The sequence below is a fragment of the Phalangium opilio genome, unplaced genomic scaffold, assembly GCF_054372755.1.
Source record: "Phalangium opilio isolate 3A_F unplaced genomic scaffold, DU_Popi_V2 ptg000048l_1, whole genome shotgun sequence".
Lineage (NCBI taxonomy): Eukaryota > Metazoa > Arthropoda > Arachnida > Opiliones > Phalangiidae > Phalangium > Phalangium opilio.
Window position 1 is genome coordinate 7,120,899 of NW_028324170.1, and position 18,473 is coordinate 7,139,371.

At 36.9% G+C, this 18,473-nt stretch overlaps 1 protein-coding gene across 2 annotated transcripts in view; it reads right to left on the bottom strand.

Annotated features, from left to right (window-relative positions):
- LOC149674076 (uncharacterized) overlaps nt 1–18,473 on the bottom strand; it is a 72,512-nt gene that overhangs the window by 14,655 nt on the left and 39,384 nt on the right. For both annotated transcript variants that reach the window (XR_016367004.1, XM_089839930.1), the window contains exons 3-4: nt 643–686; nt 343–572 (exon numbers count right to left, since the gene is read on the bottom strand). Coding sequence is in view for 1 of the 2 variants with exons in the window: in XM_089839930.1 (XP_089696056.1) it covers nt 344–572; nt 643–686 (273 nt within the window). In the remaining variant the exon portion in view is untranslated. The remainder of the gene's footprint in view (nt 1–342; nt 573–642; nt 687–18,473) is intronic.

The following is an 18,473-nucleotide window of genomic DNA, read 5'->3' on the forward strand; positions in this document are numbered from 1 at the left end:
TTGGAACATTTTGAGTCGAAAATGTTCTATGACTATTTTCCGTCCGAGCCACTGTTTTAAAGTTGGAATTGGAGTAATTTACGTATGACCCCTTAAATTTAATTAGAAAATTGAATTACAACTGTAATTTAATTAAGGGATCATCCCTAAAACATTCAAATCATAACTCGAAAACAGTGGCTCGGACGGCAAAATGTCATATCATTTTCGACTCAAAATGGCCCTTCATTATTGATGGACCTTTCAGAAACACCCTGTATGTATATCAATTACATGATTACAATTTGAAAAAATCTAACCAGGTATTTTTATTTAAGCTTAACTAAAACGGTAATAGGTTACCTTAAAACCAGCCAGCCGACCACCGTATTAGAAACAGAGAACTTCCAATTTTCTTCCAGAGTAACAACTGAGAAGAAAAGAAAGAAAAAAAAGGAGAAAAACGTGGCAGTGGATCGATGGAGACGCGGAGCAAAGTGGAGAAGAAGAAACGCGCGCGGCGAGTCCAAAGACATAGAAGATGCTCTCTCTCCTCTTCTTGGACCTCTTCCATCTTTTTGGATGGCGGGGCACTAGAAATCGATTGGATGTCAGGCTTGGCGGGGGCGAGTCCGGGGCTATCCCGCGCCCTCACTCACTCACTATACGCTCCGAATGCGATAGAAGAGGGTCGAGAGTGGAGAATTCTGTTCGTCAGGAGGAAAAAGACATGTTATGATTAAAAGGACATTTTTACTCTCTCTCCCAGCTAGCTCTTCTTTCTTATTTGTTTTGGGACACAGTATACGGGGAGCCGAGAATTTTATTCCATATATTATATAGAAGAAAAGCTAGATATGATGAAGAAAAGAAAGAAAGAACGAATGAGACAAAACGCAACGTCGTCTGACTTACAATATCTTGGTATTTCAGATATTTCTTCTCTTATTATTGTTTATTGTTCTAAAAGTGATATCAAATCATATACTACGACATTATCACGTGATTTACGAGTTCACTTCATCTTCGGGATAAATTAGGTATTTTAAATCGGGCTTAAAGTTCATACCGGGACTAATATTTATCATTTATTGTATTCCTAAAAGGGTTTTTGATTCAAAAAATATTCTATGACATTATCCCATCATTGTCACCAGTTTACAATTTTGATTGGAGGGTTTTAAGGATGACCCCTTAATTAAATTAGCATTTCTTTCAATTTCTTAATTAAATTTAAGGGGTCATTCGTAAAACAATTCAATCGTAACTCGTAAACGGTGGCTCCTTTTCTTTTGATTTTTTTTTTAAATATTTCTATGTCATAAAGTTAATAAATAGTTACGAAAACTGATTGAAGGAACTAAAATAAGTCCTAAAAATAGAAACCAGTTAGTTAAAAAAAGGCTTTGAAAGTTTTCAGTGTTTTTAACGCAGTTTTACTGTTTTACAAAAATTACTAAAGACCGAAAGGAAAGCCTACATTTAGGGGCAACGATTTCAATGTATTTCCTACGAGCGCCTGTAGAAACGTGTTTCCCTCTATGCACCAGTTAATCGAAAAACTAAACAACACACGTTAAACCTACATTTTTTGGGTTCTAGGCCTACCAGTGTAGGGACGAAAGGCATTTTTTCCCTGGGTAGAGAGACGGGTTCTCCTTTGTTCTTTTCATCATCGTGGCAGGAAAACTCAGATTTTAATTAAAGGAAAATAAAACTTTTATTATCAACGGAGCTAGAGAATACGACAAAGTCAGGAGGCTGAGAAAATGAAAGAAAAATACATTTTCCAAGACTAGTATAACGGTGTGGGTGGAAAGTTACGATGAAAGCTAGTTCACGCGACCATTTTTAATTAGATCTTATTGGATGAAACGTAACTGAATATGAAGCATACTCGTAAAATGGTCTTAAAGGGAGAATGAAGTGTTCTAGTTCATTCTATTCTCGAAAATGTTGCAAAAACTGACCAAAGCTTGTCAGTGGAATTTAATTTATTTTCTAAGTTGTTGATACACTCAGTCTCAATGATTAAAGTTTGAACAGCTAATACGAAATTAGGCTTCAATTCGCGTTCCTTTCTTTGATTGGCTGAAACTTTGGCCAATGAGACCGTCAGTCGCCTTATGCGGGGAAATTTGATAAAATATACGAAACCCATCAAATTGTGTGAATTAATTTCGAGTATTTTACGACTAACATCCGATTAGCAAATTTAAAAATGTGTTTAAAAATAAGACTCAATGTTTTGGCCTATTTTACCATTTTAAAGTGAGTTAAATAAACTCGCTTCACGCTCCCTTTAAGCAAAGGAAATCTTGCAGAGCGCAATTTAAGATTCCAGAAAAGTTACGGACGGATTTTTAATTAAAAGACTTCAATAAGGTTCCTAATTGGAAGCTATACTCGAGTTACCTAATGGAACGAGACAGTTTTTTGGAAAATTAACTTTAATCACGAGAAACAAATAAGATTTTCTAGATGACCAAATATCAAATTAAACATCGAATATTGTTGCGCACAACTTTCACATCTATGAAGTAAGCAAAAACCTAATTATCGTTGAAATAATGAGCAAGGGGGGGAGGAAATATATGTAACACTCAAAAATGGCACTTTTCCCCCCTCAGAGAGCAAAAATATTAGAAGAAAAGAGTGTCGTATCCATAGTTACAGTTGCTAGGGCTAGGGTAAAGTTGTTCGTTGATTGGAAGCGAAATTAGCCCGGTATCCCTATCCCCTCTCGCTTTTTTTCGCGCTTTTTTTGGGTTGGCGCGAGCTACAGCTAGCACCATTTTATTATATTTTTTTCTAGACCAAGGCTTAAGGATCGTCTCTGGAGGATTTTTTTTCCTTCTCCTTCTTCTAGGCCTAACCTGTCTTCCAGAGAAAGACCCCTGTTCCTTTAGCCATCTGGTGTGCTCTGATAATGGGATCCAACATCTCGAGGGACCTTCTCTGAGGCCTCGGAAAAAAATCTTTCCTCATCCTTCTCGTCCCACGCGCCATGCCATCTCTTTATGGCAAAAGCGGGCCCTTTCTTTATACGTGTCTTAGAGGACGCTACCCAAAAACAATGGACGATTTTCCTCATTTCTTTTTTTCTCTCTCTCTCTCAGAACGTTGCTCTAGCCTATTTTGCTCTTTCAGATCTTTGGGAACAGGATGCGCCGGAGGAAAAAGTAAAGGGTTCAAATCGACAGTCAAAGAGAGGCTCAACTGAAATGTCTCTTAATAGGATGGGTTTGCAAAGCAAAGGATTTAAAACCATACGTATCTCGAGTTAGAACTATACGCCTATCTATAGGGGAAGATACATTAAGTCCACACGCTGAAGTCTACGTGTTAGGAGTTTCTGTGATGCAGGCGACTTTGTGGTTTAAAATTCGTCAGGTGGTTCTTATTCAAACGTTCACTGCTTTACAGATATTCCTACCGCGTAGGCTCAAGTAAGTTCTAGAAACTTCATCAATATTGTAGATATTTTCCTACATTCATAACAAATGAATTCTCAAATTCTGCTAAGCCTAACTTTAATGCTACAATGCTTTATTTGTGACGGAAAACCTGGTTATTCCTGGTGGACCGAAGATTAAACGAATTGAAAATCAAGGTCTTTTCGTTACAGTTTCACCCTCCCTTTACAGAGCCTTATCCTAACCAGCTTCATTTCGATGATTTTTGTAATTTAGGCCTAAGGGAAAATTCCTTTTCGCAATGCGCGATGGTGGTCCCGGATATTTGGAATGGGTCGTTTAGGGTCCCTTGATGTTTGTTCGCCTCGCGCGTTAGTAAATGTAGATTTTTGGTGAAAGGAAATTGGGTGATAATGGGTTACTATGGCTTATTTTTCGGGGTAAGAATATGACCCAAAAGGGTAATTTGAGGCGACCCTAAATAGGCCTAATTATCTATAAATAAATGACGGAAATCAGAAAGGAATATTTGGGGAAATAAAGTCCTAACAAACAAATAAACATTAACGGAAAATGGACGGCTGTTTCTTGATGGTTTGTTTCATCACTAATGGCTAAGTAGATCTATAAGTACAAAAGCAAAAAGTGAGACCTAAAAAAACCCCTCCAAGCAAACTTCCAATACGTGTAATTTTCGCCGTTGCAACATAAAAAATACGCTCCAAGTCCTTAGCTCGGCTCCCTTCAAAGAAATCTATTGAACCTTAGTATATTACATCCAAGCAGCGAAGCGAGCTAGCCCAAACTTCGACCACTGTCCATCCAAACAACTCTGAAAGCCTTAGCCAAGTCCGATATAACTTTTAAAGGTCTCTGATATACCTATACTGTCCTTTTCTTTACAAAATAGCCAAGCCAAGAGGGGGAGCGGTACCGTACGCCATTGTTAGATTGACGACGGAGCACCAAACTGTTGAAGAGTAAGAGGAGGTGGGCAGAAAAAAAGTAATAGGTCCAAGGCCCAGGTGCGAATAACGACTTGGGCCATAACAAAAACGTTTCTCTAGGGGAAAATGCTATATTTTTCTTTTTTTTTTCAAAAGAAGCTAGCCAATGCCTAAGTTTCGGGCAAGGCTAGCCCTTATTACGAGAAACTGTCCGTCTATTTTTCTCCGATAGATGGAACCCGGTGATAACTCTTTTAACGAGCCCTCTCTAATGCCCCCTTTGGCTCTTTTCTATACTTTTTGGGGCCCCCACCTCTTGTGGCCCCCGCACGGAAAACGATATACGAGGTTTTGCCTCGTTAGCTAGCTATTCCCAAACTTTTCTCCCTCCCCGTGTTACATTTAAACTTTTAGGGCTAACGGTATCTTAGGGGTTTTGGGTTAATAAATCATGCCTGGTTCAGTGATAATAAAAAGGATTTTATTAGCCGAAAATAAACTTTGTTTCGTGCCCAAACTTGGAAAAGGCTGAGTTTGAGATGGAATGAACAGTGTTTTGGGGAATGAAGTACGTCGCCTCGAAAACTTCACACAAAATGGCGGACAATTTCATTTAGCCATACATAAGTTCATAAGATATGTTCCATAAGTTTGTCACTGTTTACTGAGAGCTTGTCATGAAGTGGCGTTGGTGAAACGTCATAGATTCTCTTGAGGCCCTGTCAAAGGCTTAGTATAGACTAAATAAGAAGACGAACTGCGAAACCGCGTGTAGTCAATTCTCGCTTGTCGTTCTCGAACAAGCTCTCAGTAAGTCTCTAGCATTACGAAGTATGGGAAGTGTCACATTTATGGAACATTAACCGTATTAGGAAAATAATTCTAAAATTTTATAGATACAAAACTTAATCTTCGTTCCCAAACAATGGCATGACTTGATCATCTTGTTTCTATATTTTTCTTTCTTTGAGGCTCGTTTATGAAGCATGGATGAACGAAACTATATATATATTTTTTTCTTATTCTGTTTCTCGGGCACCTTTCTTCAATGTTTCCCGTACAGTATACGTTGTTGCTTGCTCCGTAAGCTTATATATACCTTGGGCTATTTAGTAGCAGTTTCGTACATACGTCACTCGCCTGGAAGGAAGGACCCTTATATTGTTTTTCTCTCTGCCTCCCTCCGTGTTACCGAAACTAATGGGTTTTGTAGGATTAAGTTTTGGGGATTTTTAGTCTTGTTTCGGAGTTTTATCCTAATTAGGCTTATTAAGCGGAATTTTTCGGTTTTTCAGCGAAGAGGGAAATAGCTTTTTCGAGAGAGAGTGAGAGAGAAATGAGATTGAGAGAAGGGAAGATACCAGAGAGTCCAATATTACGCGTGGAAAACGAAACGGAAGTTTTTAAGTGCTAACGTACTCGGGTTATTAAACTAATCCGTTAAAATCTTTTCTTATTATATTTTGAGGGCGTATTCTTAATTATAACATAGCCCCATAACGCATAAATAAGTACGGGTCTGTAAGCGAGAGAGAAAATTAACGACTGTAGCGCCACCTGCCATCAAATATTTCTCCTACAAACAGGAGCAGAAGAGATATATCTTCTTCGGTTACAGGTAGAGATAGAGATCAAATTAGGTCTTAGTTCATTTTTTCTGGCAAATTCACCGTCAGAGGGCTCTCTATGAGTAATACACCGCCCTGAGATGCTCTTCTACTTTTAACAAATGGCTCCACACTTATGAAATAGGCTTATGATTATTCCAGAAAATACATTTGAAGATCCTTCATTTATATTTTGATTAATTTATCTGAGTCTGTATAATTAATCACACCCGAGATTTATTTGTTGTTATTAACTATTTATATTCAGTATCAGTATTTAAGCGCCAAGGTTAAAAAAAATCAATTGATATTTTTAGCAATTAAGGCGACAAAAAGTTAAATTTTCAATCGAAAAAAATATCATAAAAATTCGGTTTGAAACATAAGTAGATCCGTATATTTCTACCCGTGGCAACTAGATCTTTATCTTGGAAAAATTCCTTCAGCTAAAAGCGCGAGAACTCGAGAGGATCATGAAAACCGAAACCGACACGACTAGTATAGCAGCAGCAGTAGCGGCTCTGTCCTCAGTTGGCGCGTCACCCTTAATAAAAATCGAAAGTAAAATGGAGGGTGATAGCTGGCTGGTAGGCGCGTGGGAGGAAAACTTCGGTGGTATGAAAGTATCAGAAAATAAAACCATCAAAATCCGTAAAAATCAGTGAGAGAGAGAGAGAGAGAACTCGAAAACTAGCCAGAGAAAAGATCGGTAACAAAAGAGGCCACCAGAGAATGAAGAGACACGAATTTCGGGAATGCCTGGCAGTCGGGAGAAGCGACCAAAGGGATCATGCCAGGAAATAACCCCTTTAACTCCAAAAGATCGTAAATTAACAAAATTACAAATATTAAGGGCAGACCTCATCTTATCGGTTCTCTTAACTTTGGGTTATATAACAAGGAGTATTAACTACCTTATTTAAGCCAAAATGCACCCAAGCTAGGTGCACCTTCAAAGAAAGGGCCAAACTAAATTTTTTCTTCTTTCTTTTCATTCGAAAGAACAAATTAAACAATGAAGATTTCAAATTAGAGTCCCAAATGTATCGACAAAATTAAGCAAGAAAAGTTTGTCTACAATATCATCATCTTTAACCCTTAAAAATTGAAGATAGCTTCAACATTAATTAATACATCTTTGGTCTGGTAAAAAGAAAGAAATTCTATAGCGTTACCCATAATTTACATGATTAAATTAAGCACTAACTAAAACTTGTCATAAGAACCTTCAATAATTTCAAGATTATCTACGGACGCACTTGTACCTGCAGTTTCCTCGCGTCTCAATTACTTAGAAAAATAAATATTGTGACTGAGGATTTACGACATCTACGTTCTGAGACGGCATATAGATTCCCTTTTAAAACAAGAAGGGTATAGATAAAAGAGAAGGTGATGGTGGTGCGGCGAGTGGTACCCAAGGAATTAGGGAAAGGGGGCCCGTCCATCCGATTTTCGCACTTTTGAAATTCCTGGTGGGCCCCCGAAACTATTTTTATCTGAACGGGCGTTAGTTTTGGCGCAGAGAGAAAGGAAAGGATGTTAGCCGTAGAAGGGGGGGGGGGATTTTGATGTTGATTGATGACGCTGGGCAGCTTGAATGTTTAATGGCCAACTCCGATGGGGGAGTTTCAGCGAGAGGCACCACCAACTTTTAATTCCCCCGAAACTAATTACAGTCAGTATCCTTTATATATATATATATATATAAAAAATTGTTTTAAAGAATTATAGGCGCCTCCTCTTTACCAAGCTCAATCATTCTCCATCCTTTTAAAAAATTATTTTTATTTGAATTTTTAATTTTTCCCAAAAAAGGAAGCGGAAGAGAAGGGATGGGATGGGATGTGAGGAATTTAAGATTTTTCCGTTGATACCAGGGCCCGAAGTGTCAGATTACTAAGTGTTATTCGTACACCCCTTTATCAAAATGAAATTTAATAGGAAACTTTGATCACTTCCTAAATTTTTAAAAACAAAAGATTCGTGTTACGTTATATGATAGCTAAGTATCTCACGAAATTTAGCGAAAGGATAAATTATATACTGTATTATACGTATAATATAACTAATTCACGTCTCGCTCACCTGAAACCAGGTAACAAAATAGAAGCGCCACGTGGAATCCTTACTTCCCCGTCTTTACAGTGCAAGCTATTGAATTTGAGTTGTGAATTAACACCCATAAAAAATTTAATCGCATCTACCTAGGCGTCAAACCTAGGGCCTTACAACCATAGTGCTACGAACAATTTTCGAATAAAATAGTTTTGTCTCGAATGCACAAGGCAGAAGCAATTGGCCTCTAAGGCAAGGCCCGTACTTACGCATTACACGGTTATGATAAGAGATAGGAGTAGATTGAAACTACTAGCAAAAACTCATCTATAATAGGCTGAAACTCGTTTGGAATTTAGGTCAGATGCCACGCATATTACAAAGGAATTCTTGTATATCTTAAAAGCTTTAAAACGGCCCTTTAAAAGCTATGGGACTTTGGGTTGCTTCAACCTCTGTACCGTAGAAGAGATCTTTAGACAGGTTAAGATATACTGTAAAAAAACTTCTACGTGGACGGCAAAACCCCTGCGAGTTGCTATGCTGACGGATTAGACTGCGTCACATCGAATTCTTTCCATTAATAAAGCTACGGGCAACTTTCCCAACTATGCATGGTGAATCTTTAAGACCCACGAAACTAAACCCTACAACAAGGTAATAGTTCTTTTATAAGTTTGTTTTCGTACGCAAATATCCAACTAAACTAGAAAATTTGCAATCCATGAACACTCGCAGATTGGAATCGACCTAGGCCTAGTCGTACATCTACGTTCGAAAACGACGCGTCGTCCTATCCACTCAGCAACCATGTTCCAGAATTAGGGCCACCCATGCTTTCGTTGTTTCTTTTTTTCAATCACTTATCTTACGGTAATATGGATTTTGTGGCGTTCAATACATTCGATAAGCCTTTGGCTGCGCCTTAACCTCTCTAGCGAGAGAGAGGCTCAAATACACAGCTAGAGGTTAGGTGATGAATAATTTATAATAGAAGCCTCGACATAAGAGCTTGTAAAGACAGTGGGATCGGATGGCGGGAGGATTTCACGTTCAATGTTTCAGCAGTTTTGGACGGCGCTTGCATGCAATGGAGAACCAACTGGTTAATTAGAGTCGGTGAAATTCTACAGCCAGCGAAGCAAAAGCTTTCTCTTTTCGCCACCCCCCCCATACCATACTTTCCCTCAACGGTGCATAATTACTATGGTATTGTAATTAGTGTCTTTAATACGAACAAGGCTCAGTTACGCGAGAGATGAGCCTTATGGTTGTTGATTCCGGCAACCCCGTCTAGAAATCCCCTTAATACATATAGGTGTATCTTAAAAATAAAGCGAGGCAATACGCTAAATTATACAGGTATCACTTTGATAAGCAAATACCTGTGGCGGGATTAGGCTTACCGGAAATTATCAGAGTGGTAAAAAAAGGAATTAAGATTTTAGAATAGTTGATATATAATTTACCAAGTTTCTAAATAAGAAGTTAATTATTACTCCAAAGAAGTGTTCAAATTTTACGATAAAAAATGTTTGTTATCAAGTTTGAAGCAGTGAGTAAAAATTAAGATAATAAGAGTAAATTTAATTAAAATGCAATTAAAATACTAAATAATCCCACCCTTCTTTAAAACAACACAAATGTGAGGATTCACCCATCGCTGATTATTTACAATTTTTTGAGAAACATGCACTTCACTAACGTTAAAGGTTAAAGCACCTTTTGCCAACTATTGTGGTATACAAACCGCTTTCCACTCCTCATTAAAGCACGGGCTTAGCGCAAAAGGGTGTTCTTCCCTTTTAATTCTACCATTAGGACCTTAAATCACGTGATAAGACAACCGATAGAGGTTCTTCTAGAATCCCAAAGAAAAAAAAATAAATAAATTCAAGTCGTAAATTAACAAGCGAGCCTTTCCTATCTTAAACCCAAGGGATTTTTACAAGTTCCTATAAGAAAAAAAAGAAAGAAGATAAAGATACAGGGCTAAGATATTTCCCTAGATTTTACCCCCAGCTCTCCAGCAATCTTCCAATATCCAAAAGGATAAAAAAACCCACGGTAGCAAACCAAACTCTCTTATACATAGAATAAGGATAAAAATAAAATAAACCCAAAAACTAAAAGTTCATTCTATTCGTAGAATTCAATACATAAAAAGCTATGAGGATGGAATATCAGGTATATTTAACTTGGGAGTATAATTCTCAAACGTATTCCTAAGAAAACCTGACTTAAGCTTAGCGTTAATTGCGGATATTTAACTTATATTGAAATTTAGGTTCAAATTTGAAAGAAAAAATAATAATCGGTCTAGAAGGCGTGGCTTAATAATGGCTCCTCCCTTTCACCTCAAAATGGCGAACTTTATGGAGTACAAGGCTTACGGGAAGAGACTCCATATTGGCTAAGTGACAAGTTGATGTTTATAGTACAGGAGAATTATCACTATATTAAAACCTCTCCCAATATTTTTGTACTTTCAGGTTATTTCTATTATTTTTGTGTTCGACAGGGTTAACCAAATTTTTAAGCCTATTGAAGCTTTAATTTATTTAAACGTCTTACTTCAAGTTACAGGCGTCTAGGTTTAGGTAAATACGGTCCGCCCTGGTATTTAGTGCATTTCTGGTGTGGGATAAGCTTGTATACTATCCAAAAAACCTATACATAAAAGGTACAGGGTAAAAAAAAGTGAGGGGGTTACCCTCTTTCCGATAAGCTGGTCTTTAGATTACGACCCCTAGCGGATAGAATGTCAACTACCGAAACCAAACGACGATCAATCGACGCAACGGTAAAAGCGAGCTAAGGAAATATTGGAAAAAGAAGCTCGGGAGGAGAGGTAATCTCGCCTTTCCATACGCTATGAACTAAACTTGAAATTAGGCTTAAGTTTTAGGCTTAAAGTGAAAGAAGTTTGCAGCGAATCGAGAGCCTTATTTTACTATCGAGAAATGTTGGTTTTCTTTAAATAAAAAAATTGTGGGGAGCTTGAAACTGGCCAGATTAAAGAGAAGGTGGAATATGGAAAAAACAAAGTAAAGATGAATGTGTGCTTATTGGAATTTTTAAGCCGATTACCAATGAAGTTCTATTAAAAATTTAGATATTGAAGATTATTTTAGCAACACTTTGAAGTATCTAAGCCTATTTTTTATTTAAAGCGTTTGCCGTGTGAAGAAACCAAATGAAATAGTTCAAAGTTCGCCTGGTGAACGTATTGAAATAGTTACAAAGCCTATTTAAGAATGAATTACTAAGCCTAACTCGAGGTTCCATACGATACAAATTACATCCGTTTCTTAAGCCTAACTTAAAATTAAACTGATCTCATCATAACCTTCAAAGACTCGCCATAAGTATTTGGTTCCAATTTGAAGGCGATACTAAAGAGGACCCATTCTAAAAGTAAACAAAGCTATTAAGATAAATATTTAAAATTAAATTTAAACAAACTTGTAACTTTTGATGATTCAAGCTAAGAAAATTTGAAACTTAATTATAATCTACGGACGAATTAAAAAGGAAAAAGAAAAATTCATGTTAAAATAAATGATCTACCATTCCTTTGAAAATGGAGGAGGGAGTTTCTAGGCTGCTAGGCCTATTTCTATTCGTGGAACAACATTAAGCCTAAAAAAACAAAAGCTTAGTAGATTGAGAATGCGAAAAGAAAATGGTTGCGCCTTAGGCGCATCAACTTAACGGCGTAAAAAGCAAAATTTTGGGAATAACGAGCGGCCTTTCTGATATAGCCTAAGAGGAAGTTGAAATCAGTATACTTTTTGTCATTTTGACTGGAGTCTCATTCGGATATAACTTAACCACCGTGACCTTTTTGGAAGCAAATGTCTAAGCCTTCGCGTGAACTAACCCTAAAAAGCTCAGCATTTTCCTCTAAAAAGTATCTTAATCCAAAGCAACGAGAACTTAATATAAAACATTCCAAGCTATTTTAAATTAAGGTTGAAATGCTTTTGGGCCAAGGCTTAAGGAATTTTAGCCCTATCTCACTTTATAACAAAGCAAAATCACAAAAGTACTAAATGAAGACAACTTTTTTAAAAAAATGAAAATTCTGTGACCTACGAAATAACTAGAAAGTGATTGGACAATCTGTTAAGAAACCAAAAGGGTTAAATTTTATTGTTATTTTATGAAAAATACCAGTGACCATATCCTGCTGGATATAAATACGAAGACTTGAAAACTTCGTTTTTAATCAACTTCCGGATGGAAGTATGGATTTTCTTTATTCGTGTTATGCAAAAAAGTTTCGTTTTTTCCTAAGGAGTAGGAAGGAATCGAGTTGCTAGAGTTGAGAGAGATGAATCGCTCTAGGGTGTTTGAGAAATTTGTGGATTTTTTAGATTTTTGTTTTTTATACTTTTAACTTTTGACTATTTGGTGCCAGTGCTTTTGTGTATAAAGGGGGTAAAGTTTGTGTATACTAAACTTTTTCTTTCGGCGTTATTTTTAAATTTAAATTCAAAAGAGGTAAAAAGGGGCGAATTTGTCTTTAAATACATTTTTAAAGATATTTCAAGATTTCTGTATATATAGGGTTTCTGTTTAATGGAGTGGTTTTGTAAAGAATTCTAACATTTTAAATTTTCGATACGTTTTTAGTTGAAGGATTTTTGAAGTATGCATTAGTTATTTTATAAAGACCAAAAGCTTGACTTGTACAGCAGTGAATACTAGAGCCTTTATTGAAGAATAATTTGAAGATAATTCTATATTATTAACACGAGAGTCCATAACCAATTAAACTACAATTAAATAATGATTAGCTTTAGTATTATTATTTTTATTATTCTAGACAGATTCTTAATAGAAAGGCCCAAATCTTAAGAATAAGAGCTAAGCCTAACATCCTTCCTAAGTCAAATATACAATGAAGTACAAAGAGTAAGAAAAAACATTGAACCAATTTATAGGACGTCAGTTTATACTGAATGTAGTAATTCTTATTTTTAGGCCTATTTTTACCCATCCATATAAGTATAGCTAGGAAGCGAGGAACAAGAAGGAGGGGGGGGGGAGGACGGAGAAAGAAAAATAAGGCGAGAGTAGCGGACCCGCTGTCTGTCTTTCAGTCTTGGTAACACCCACACCCCCGCTTCACCTAGTATCCGTCTCCATAGCAACGCCGCCTGGGATGAAAGAACGTCGAGAATCCGACGACGGATGGAGAGAGAACAAGGTAGAAGGAGAGGGACGGGGGGGGTAACGTCGGAGTATTCCGAACCACCTCCTTCATCCCCGTATCTACAGGCAAGCTAGTGATAACTGCTAATTTCATTGGATGTAGCGTTATGTTGATTTCTGGCTTGTGTATATGAAAAGGGATTTAAATATATCATTACGTATGATATTGCGAGAAATTGATCTTAAAAACAGTAATTATTTTGAAATTAAAAATACTGAAACGATAGTAATTGTTTCTTTATCTAATTACTTGAATTAATATACTATCTAAATATTTTTATTTTACTTTATGTAGATATATCAAATTATGTCTACATACCAGTTTATTTAGTTTGGGTGTATTTAATTAATTTAAACTAATGAGAATAGTTACTACGCAACCTAAACAACAGTAGCCATACTTAGGTAACGCTTTACCTAAATTGAGAACTCCATTTACAATCGATAACCCCCGAAACTTTTAATTAGATTTATAAAAGGTCCTTCAAAATTGGAAATCCAAACAAACCAAAAGGTTGTTTGGGTCTTTTCGGAGCTAATCTCAAACTCAATTAGGAAGAAGACCTACAGCTAAGGAAGAGCTAGACAAGGCGATTCCTTTCAAGGACAAAATGTTGTTAAAATATCCGTGTCACCGAAACATTTTCTACAGTAATTAATTTTTTAAATACTTTAATTTTCTAAAATTGCCAGGCGAAACTTCGTTTAAATTCCATTATTAACACTCATCCTCTTAGGATCCTTCATCTCCATCCCCGTTCTTCCCCTTTATCTCTCGAAAGCGTAGTTGCCATGACAACGAGTTCTCCTCCGCATAAGGCGGATCAATACTGCGGAATTCCTTTGCGGCATTTCCTCGATTCCGCGCACGCGCTAAAGATGCCGTGAAGTTGGGATGCTGGAGAAGGATGGAAGAAGAGGGAAGAGCAAGAACAATCTTGCCTCTCTCACCTCCTCCTCCATCCCTTCCCGGCTTCTCCTCTTCCCACCGCCGTACACTACATCTCCATCGCCTTTAGCTTTCACATCCCAAAACCCACGCCAACGTTAAGCCTTGGTCCGCTAGTGCTAGGGGGCTAGGAGCGGCTAGGGCGGCCGCCCAGGCTATTGTCTTCTACATCATCGAACTCCGAGAGACCCGATCCCTCTCTCTCTCTCTCTCTCTCCTCGCGATCCCTGCCCATCGTTTCCATCTTTAGCCTATAGTACAGCGAAGCAGAAGCAGCTGTAGGGTACCCGCCCCCTTTCTCAAACATCTCTAGCCCCTTCCCCCTATCATCCCTACATTCTACGAACTATTTCTCCTCCATCCTTATACTTCCTCTCTATTCCACATTTGGGGATATATCGAGGGACAGTTCACGAGAATTAAGTCGTTAACGACACTTCGCAACTGTATTAGTCATTTAACTAACCTAATTTTAAACTATATACAGAATAGAATTAGAAAAGTTGGATAAATTTTAATTGGTCTCGTTGCGAACCACCCCTCTGATACTTTAAATGGAAGGGGGGGGATTGCTTATGTAAGAAGTTTGAAAAATAGAAGACAACGCCAAAAAATATCTAAACTGGCTTATTTTTTAGGAGAAACTATGAAATTTTGATGTGTTTCAAGTTTTGATTACATGTTTAGTTTTTACTTTGATTATGAATGATTTATCAAAGCCTTATTTCTGTTATCGAAAGTTGGAAAAGTATGATAATGGTTCTGTTAATGATCGAATATTTATAAAGACTTGGAGATGTTATCTCTATTGTTAATTTAATTTATAAAGATTTAAAAATTTAATTTTAACAGAGCGAGATCAGACAGCGTTGATTATAATTCTTTTAGCGACAACAATTTTTTTCCATGGTAATTTTAATCGACTCTGTGTTGTAAATTTAATAATAATAACAATAATATTAGCTCGATTATTATTGCCAATATACGTCTGTTAGTAACGCACTGGCACGCTTTAGCTTACAAAACAATGTAAACATCATCATAACACTAACTCGTCATTTAACAAATTTTAAATTGGCATAGCCAGGGTTCGAACCCGGAACCTTAGCTTCTGCGCCTTAGTTTAAATATTTAAATATTATAAGTATTTCTTTAAATTTTCACGTCTACTGAACTATATTCTCCCCGAGTAAATTCGGTTCAGTTTTGAAGAACTGAAACGAGATGTACACCCAAGTGCTCGACAATTCATCTCCCCCTATAGAAAAGTTTTCAACCAAACAATGGAGAATTTTAGCTATTGTGGTAACACCATACACACACTCACTCACTCAGGCGTCTTTCGCATCACCTACTCCTACATTGTACCATACTATACACCATGGGATGTTCAGAGTCAGGAGGAACTCTGTCCAAAAAGGGACGCCAAAAGGTGTTATGTACATGTAGGTGTTCGGAAAAATAAAGAGCTAGCTATTTCTAACAAGTTTCAAGGCGCTAGGCTTATAAATTACAGTCTCGGGTTTTAACGAGGTTTGGTACCCGGGGATGGGTATAGGATGAGAGAGAGAGAGAGAGAGAGAGAGAGAGAGAGAGAGAGAGAGAGAGAGAGAGAGAGAGAGAGGGAGAGAGAAAGAGAAAACGAACCTAGAGGAGGAGTGGGGAAGTGAGAGGAGCAAGAGGAGCGGATAGAAGAGATGGAGTTTTGCTCGGATAATGAAGGGAGGGAACAAAAAATAAATTGGGGTTTTCTAACGAACGATGGAGAAGGGGTATAGCAAAGGGGAAAAGGGGTTTCTATCCCAGTAAAGTTTCAGGGTGAAAGTTCATTGCTGCAATTGGCGGGAAAATGTTTCAGCCAAAAAGAAGGCGGATTTAAATTTAATCCCAATTGCTTTCGGGTTTAAATTTTTAAGTATTAATGTAATTGAAGAATTTAGAGTGTATTCGGAGTAAATATTGAATCGGTTACATTAGCTTTAAGCCTTATTAATTAAATACGAGGCTAGTTTAAGATAAATTTGATTTTCCTAGCTTACACTCTAGAAACCTTTCTAAATCAATTTACCAATTTACCATTAAGCTTATAAATTTTCTGTAATTAAATTATTAAGTAATTAAAAGGTCACTCCATTTCCGGTAAGTTTAAAAATTTAATGATACTAACAAAATTTCATAAAATACTTAAGCCTTTGCTTCAAAAAGGTGTATGCTTTAACATCACTATAATTTAACAATATACGTTTAAAATTGAACTTTGATACAATACTAAACCTCTGCTTCAAATAGGCTGATGTGTTGTATTAGGCCTAACTTTAACCCCAACGTGACAACATCCACTGGATAGTATACTTTCTAAAAATACTAAGCCTTTGCTTCAAAAAGTTGTACCGTTTGAATTATGCCTAACGTAACCCTAATTTAACAACATCCATAGGATACTACTGAACTTTGAAACAATGCTAATAAGCCTTTGCTTCATGAAGGTGTACGGTTCGTATTAAGCCTAACCTAACGGTAACTTGTTGGACTTACTGTAAATTGGGTATGGTATGAACTAGGTTGAAAAGAGATCGATTTTTATGGAAACTTTTGGTTCCTTTTTCTTTTTTAAAGGCTGCAGCGCCTCCGTAATTAATGGAGGATGATTATCTGTAAAATTAATCGGTTGCTTCCTGCGTAAGCGTAACGGTTCTTTTCTAGCTTTATATATATACTTATCGTTCTATAATACTATGGGTAGAAGTTTGAGTTTTACAGATTCTAGGCCTTAGTTAGAAAGAGCAGTTTTTTTAATTAAGAACGATTATACTTGGGATAATGGCACGGCCTTTTTTTCCCCTCCCATTTAATCGGAGCCTGGGCCTTTTTTATCGTTCGCGATACAAGTAAAGGTTACAGTGTTGGAACGCTTATCCTTACAAATGTTGCAGGGTAAATACGAAGCGAAAATAATAAATATTAATTTGGCTTAAATTTTGCGTTGGTATTTTTAGCTAATTTAAAAAAAGCTCAGAAAGGCATTTTGCGTAAAATTCGGAATCTGACCTGAAACGACTGGAATATAGACGTTTGAAAAATATTTATAACCCAAGTTATAATTATTTCGAATAAAGATAAATAATATCTTCGTATATATTTTAAGGTATGACATAAAAACCACTTTTTTCTACTTTAATCGTTTTGAATAACCGTCAAATGTTCAAAGACACAAATTTTAAAATGGCAATACGAACAAATCCCTAAAAATCCGATAGAGTCGTTAAGTTACTGAATTGGAACAACAATAAAGAAAGAAAAAAATGCAGGTTCACTCAATCTTAATCTTTTAATTACCTAAAAAGTAAATGGCTTGGAAAACAATTCGATCTGAAACCGAATTAAATCCTGCGCCAATATCATCCCCCCTCCCCTCACAAGACACACCCGCCCTTCTTTTTCAAATCGGAATCGCAAATCCGATATGTTGGTTGGAGTGAAAATAAAACTAGCATAAAAAGATTGTAACTGAAATAAAGAAATGAGAGCTTCGCTCTGCTGTACTTACAAGGCATTTAAATTATATACCATCTTCCTCGTGCTCTCGTACAACCCTTCCTTAAACTATTCGCGTTGTAAGGAGGAATAATGCGAAAGCGAGGGGAAAGGGGAGAATGGAGTGGGACGAAAGTGGGCTTATATAGGGCTAAAACTGCAACCTCTTAAATTTAACAGCATTACACACTGTAGCATTTACATATTTTAAAACACATCCTGAATTGCGTAGCCAACTTCTGCTGGCATGTATTACAGTCAACCAAGAATTTAACAAAAAAATCCATGAATTTAAACGGTTAGTCACTGTCGGTTTGAAAAAGCAGGGAGGTAGTAGAAAAGGAGCCGTAATGTACCCTCTTTTTTTTTTGACTGAAAACGTGAATCTTAATAAGGGGTGAAAGTTGGAAAATTATGTTATCGCTTATCACGTGGCAAGTGGAATCAGAGTTCCCGCAAAAACTCGCTCTAGTTACGAGCTGCCCTCTCGGGAGAATCTTGATAAGGAAAAAAACCATCAGTTGGCTGTAGTTGAGCAATCAGTACCAGATGATTTTGAGAAAGTACATTTTGTGTTGGAGAGATGGCGCAAATATACAAATAATAACCCACGTGATAAGAAGGAAGCAATTTAACTCAGTTCAACCCTCTTTCTTCTATTGTGGGAGGAGTCTAGGCTCGCGGTGCAGAATACACTATTTCACCACACAATACGTCTCCTTTTCAACTCCTTCCTGGTAAAGGACAGATTAAATATGGAAAC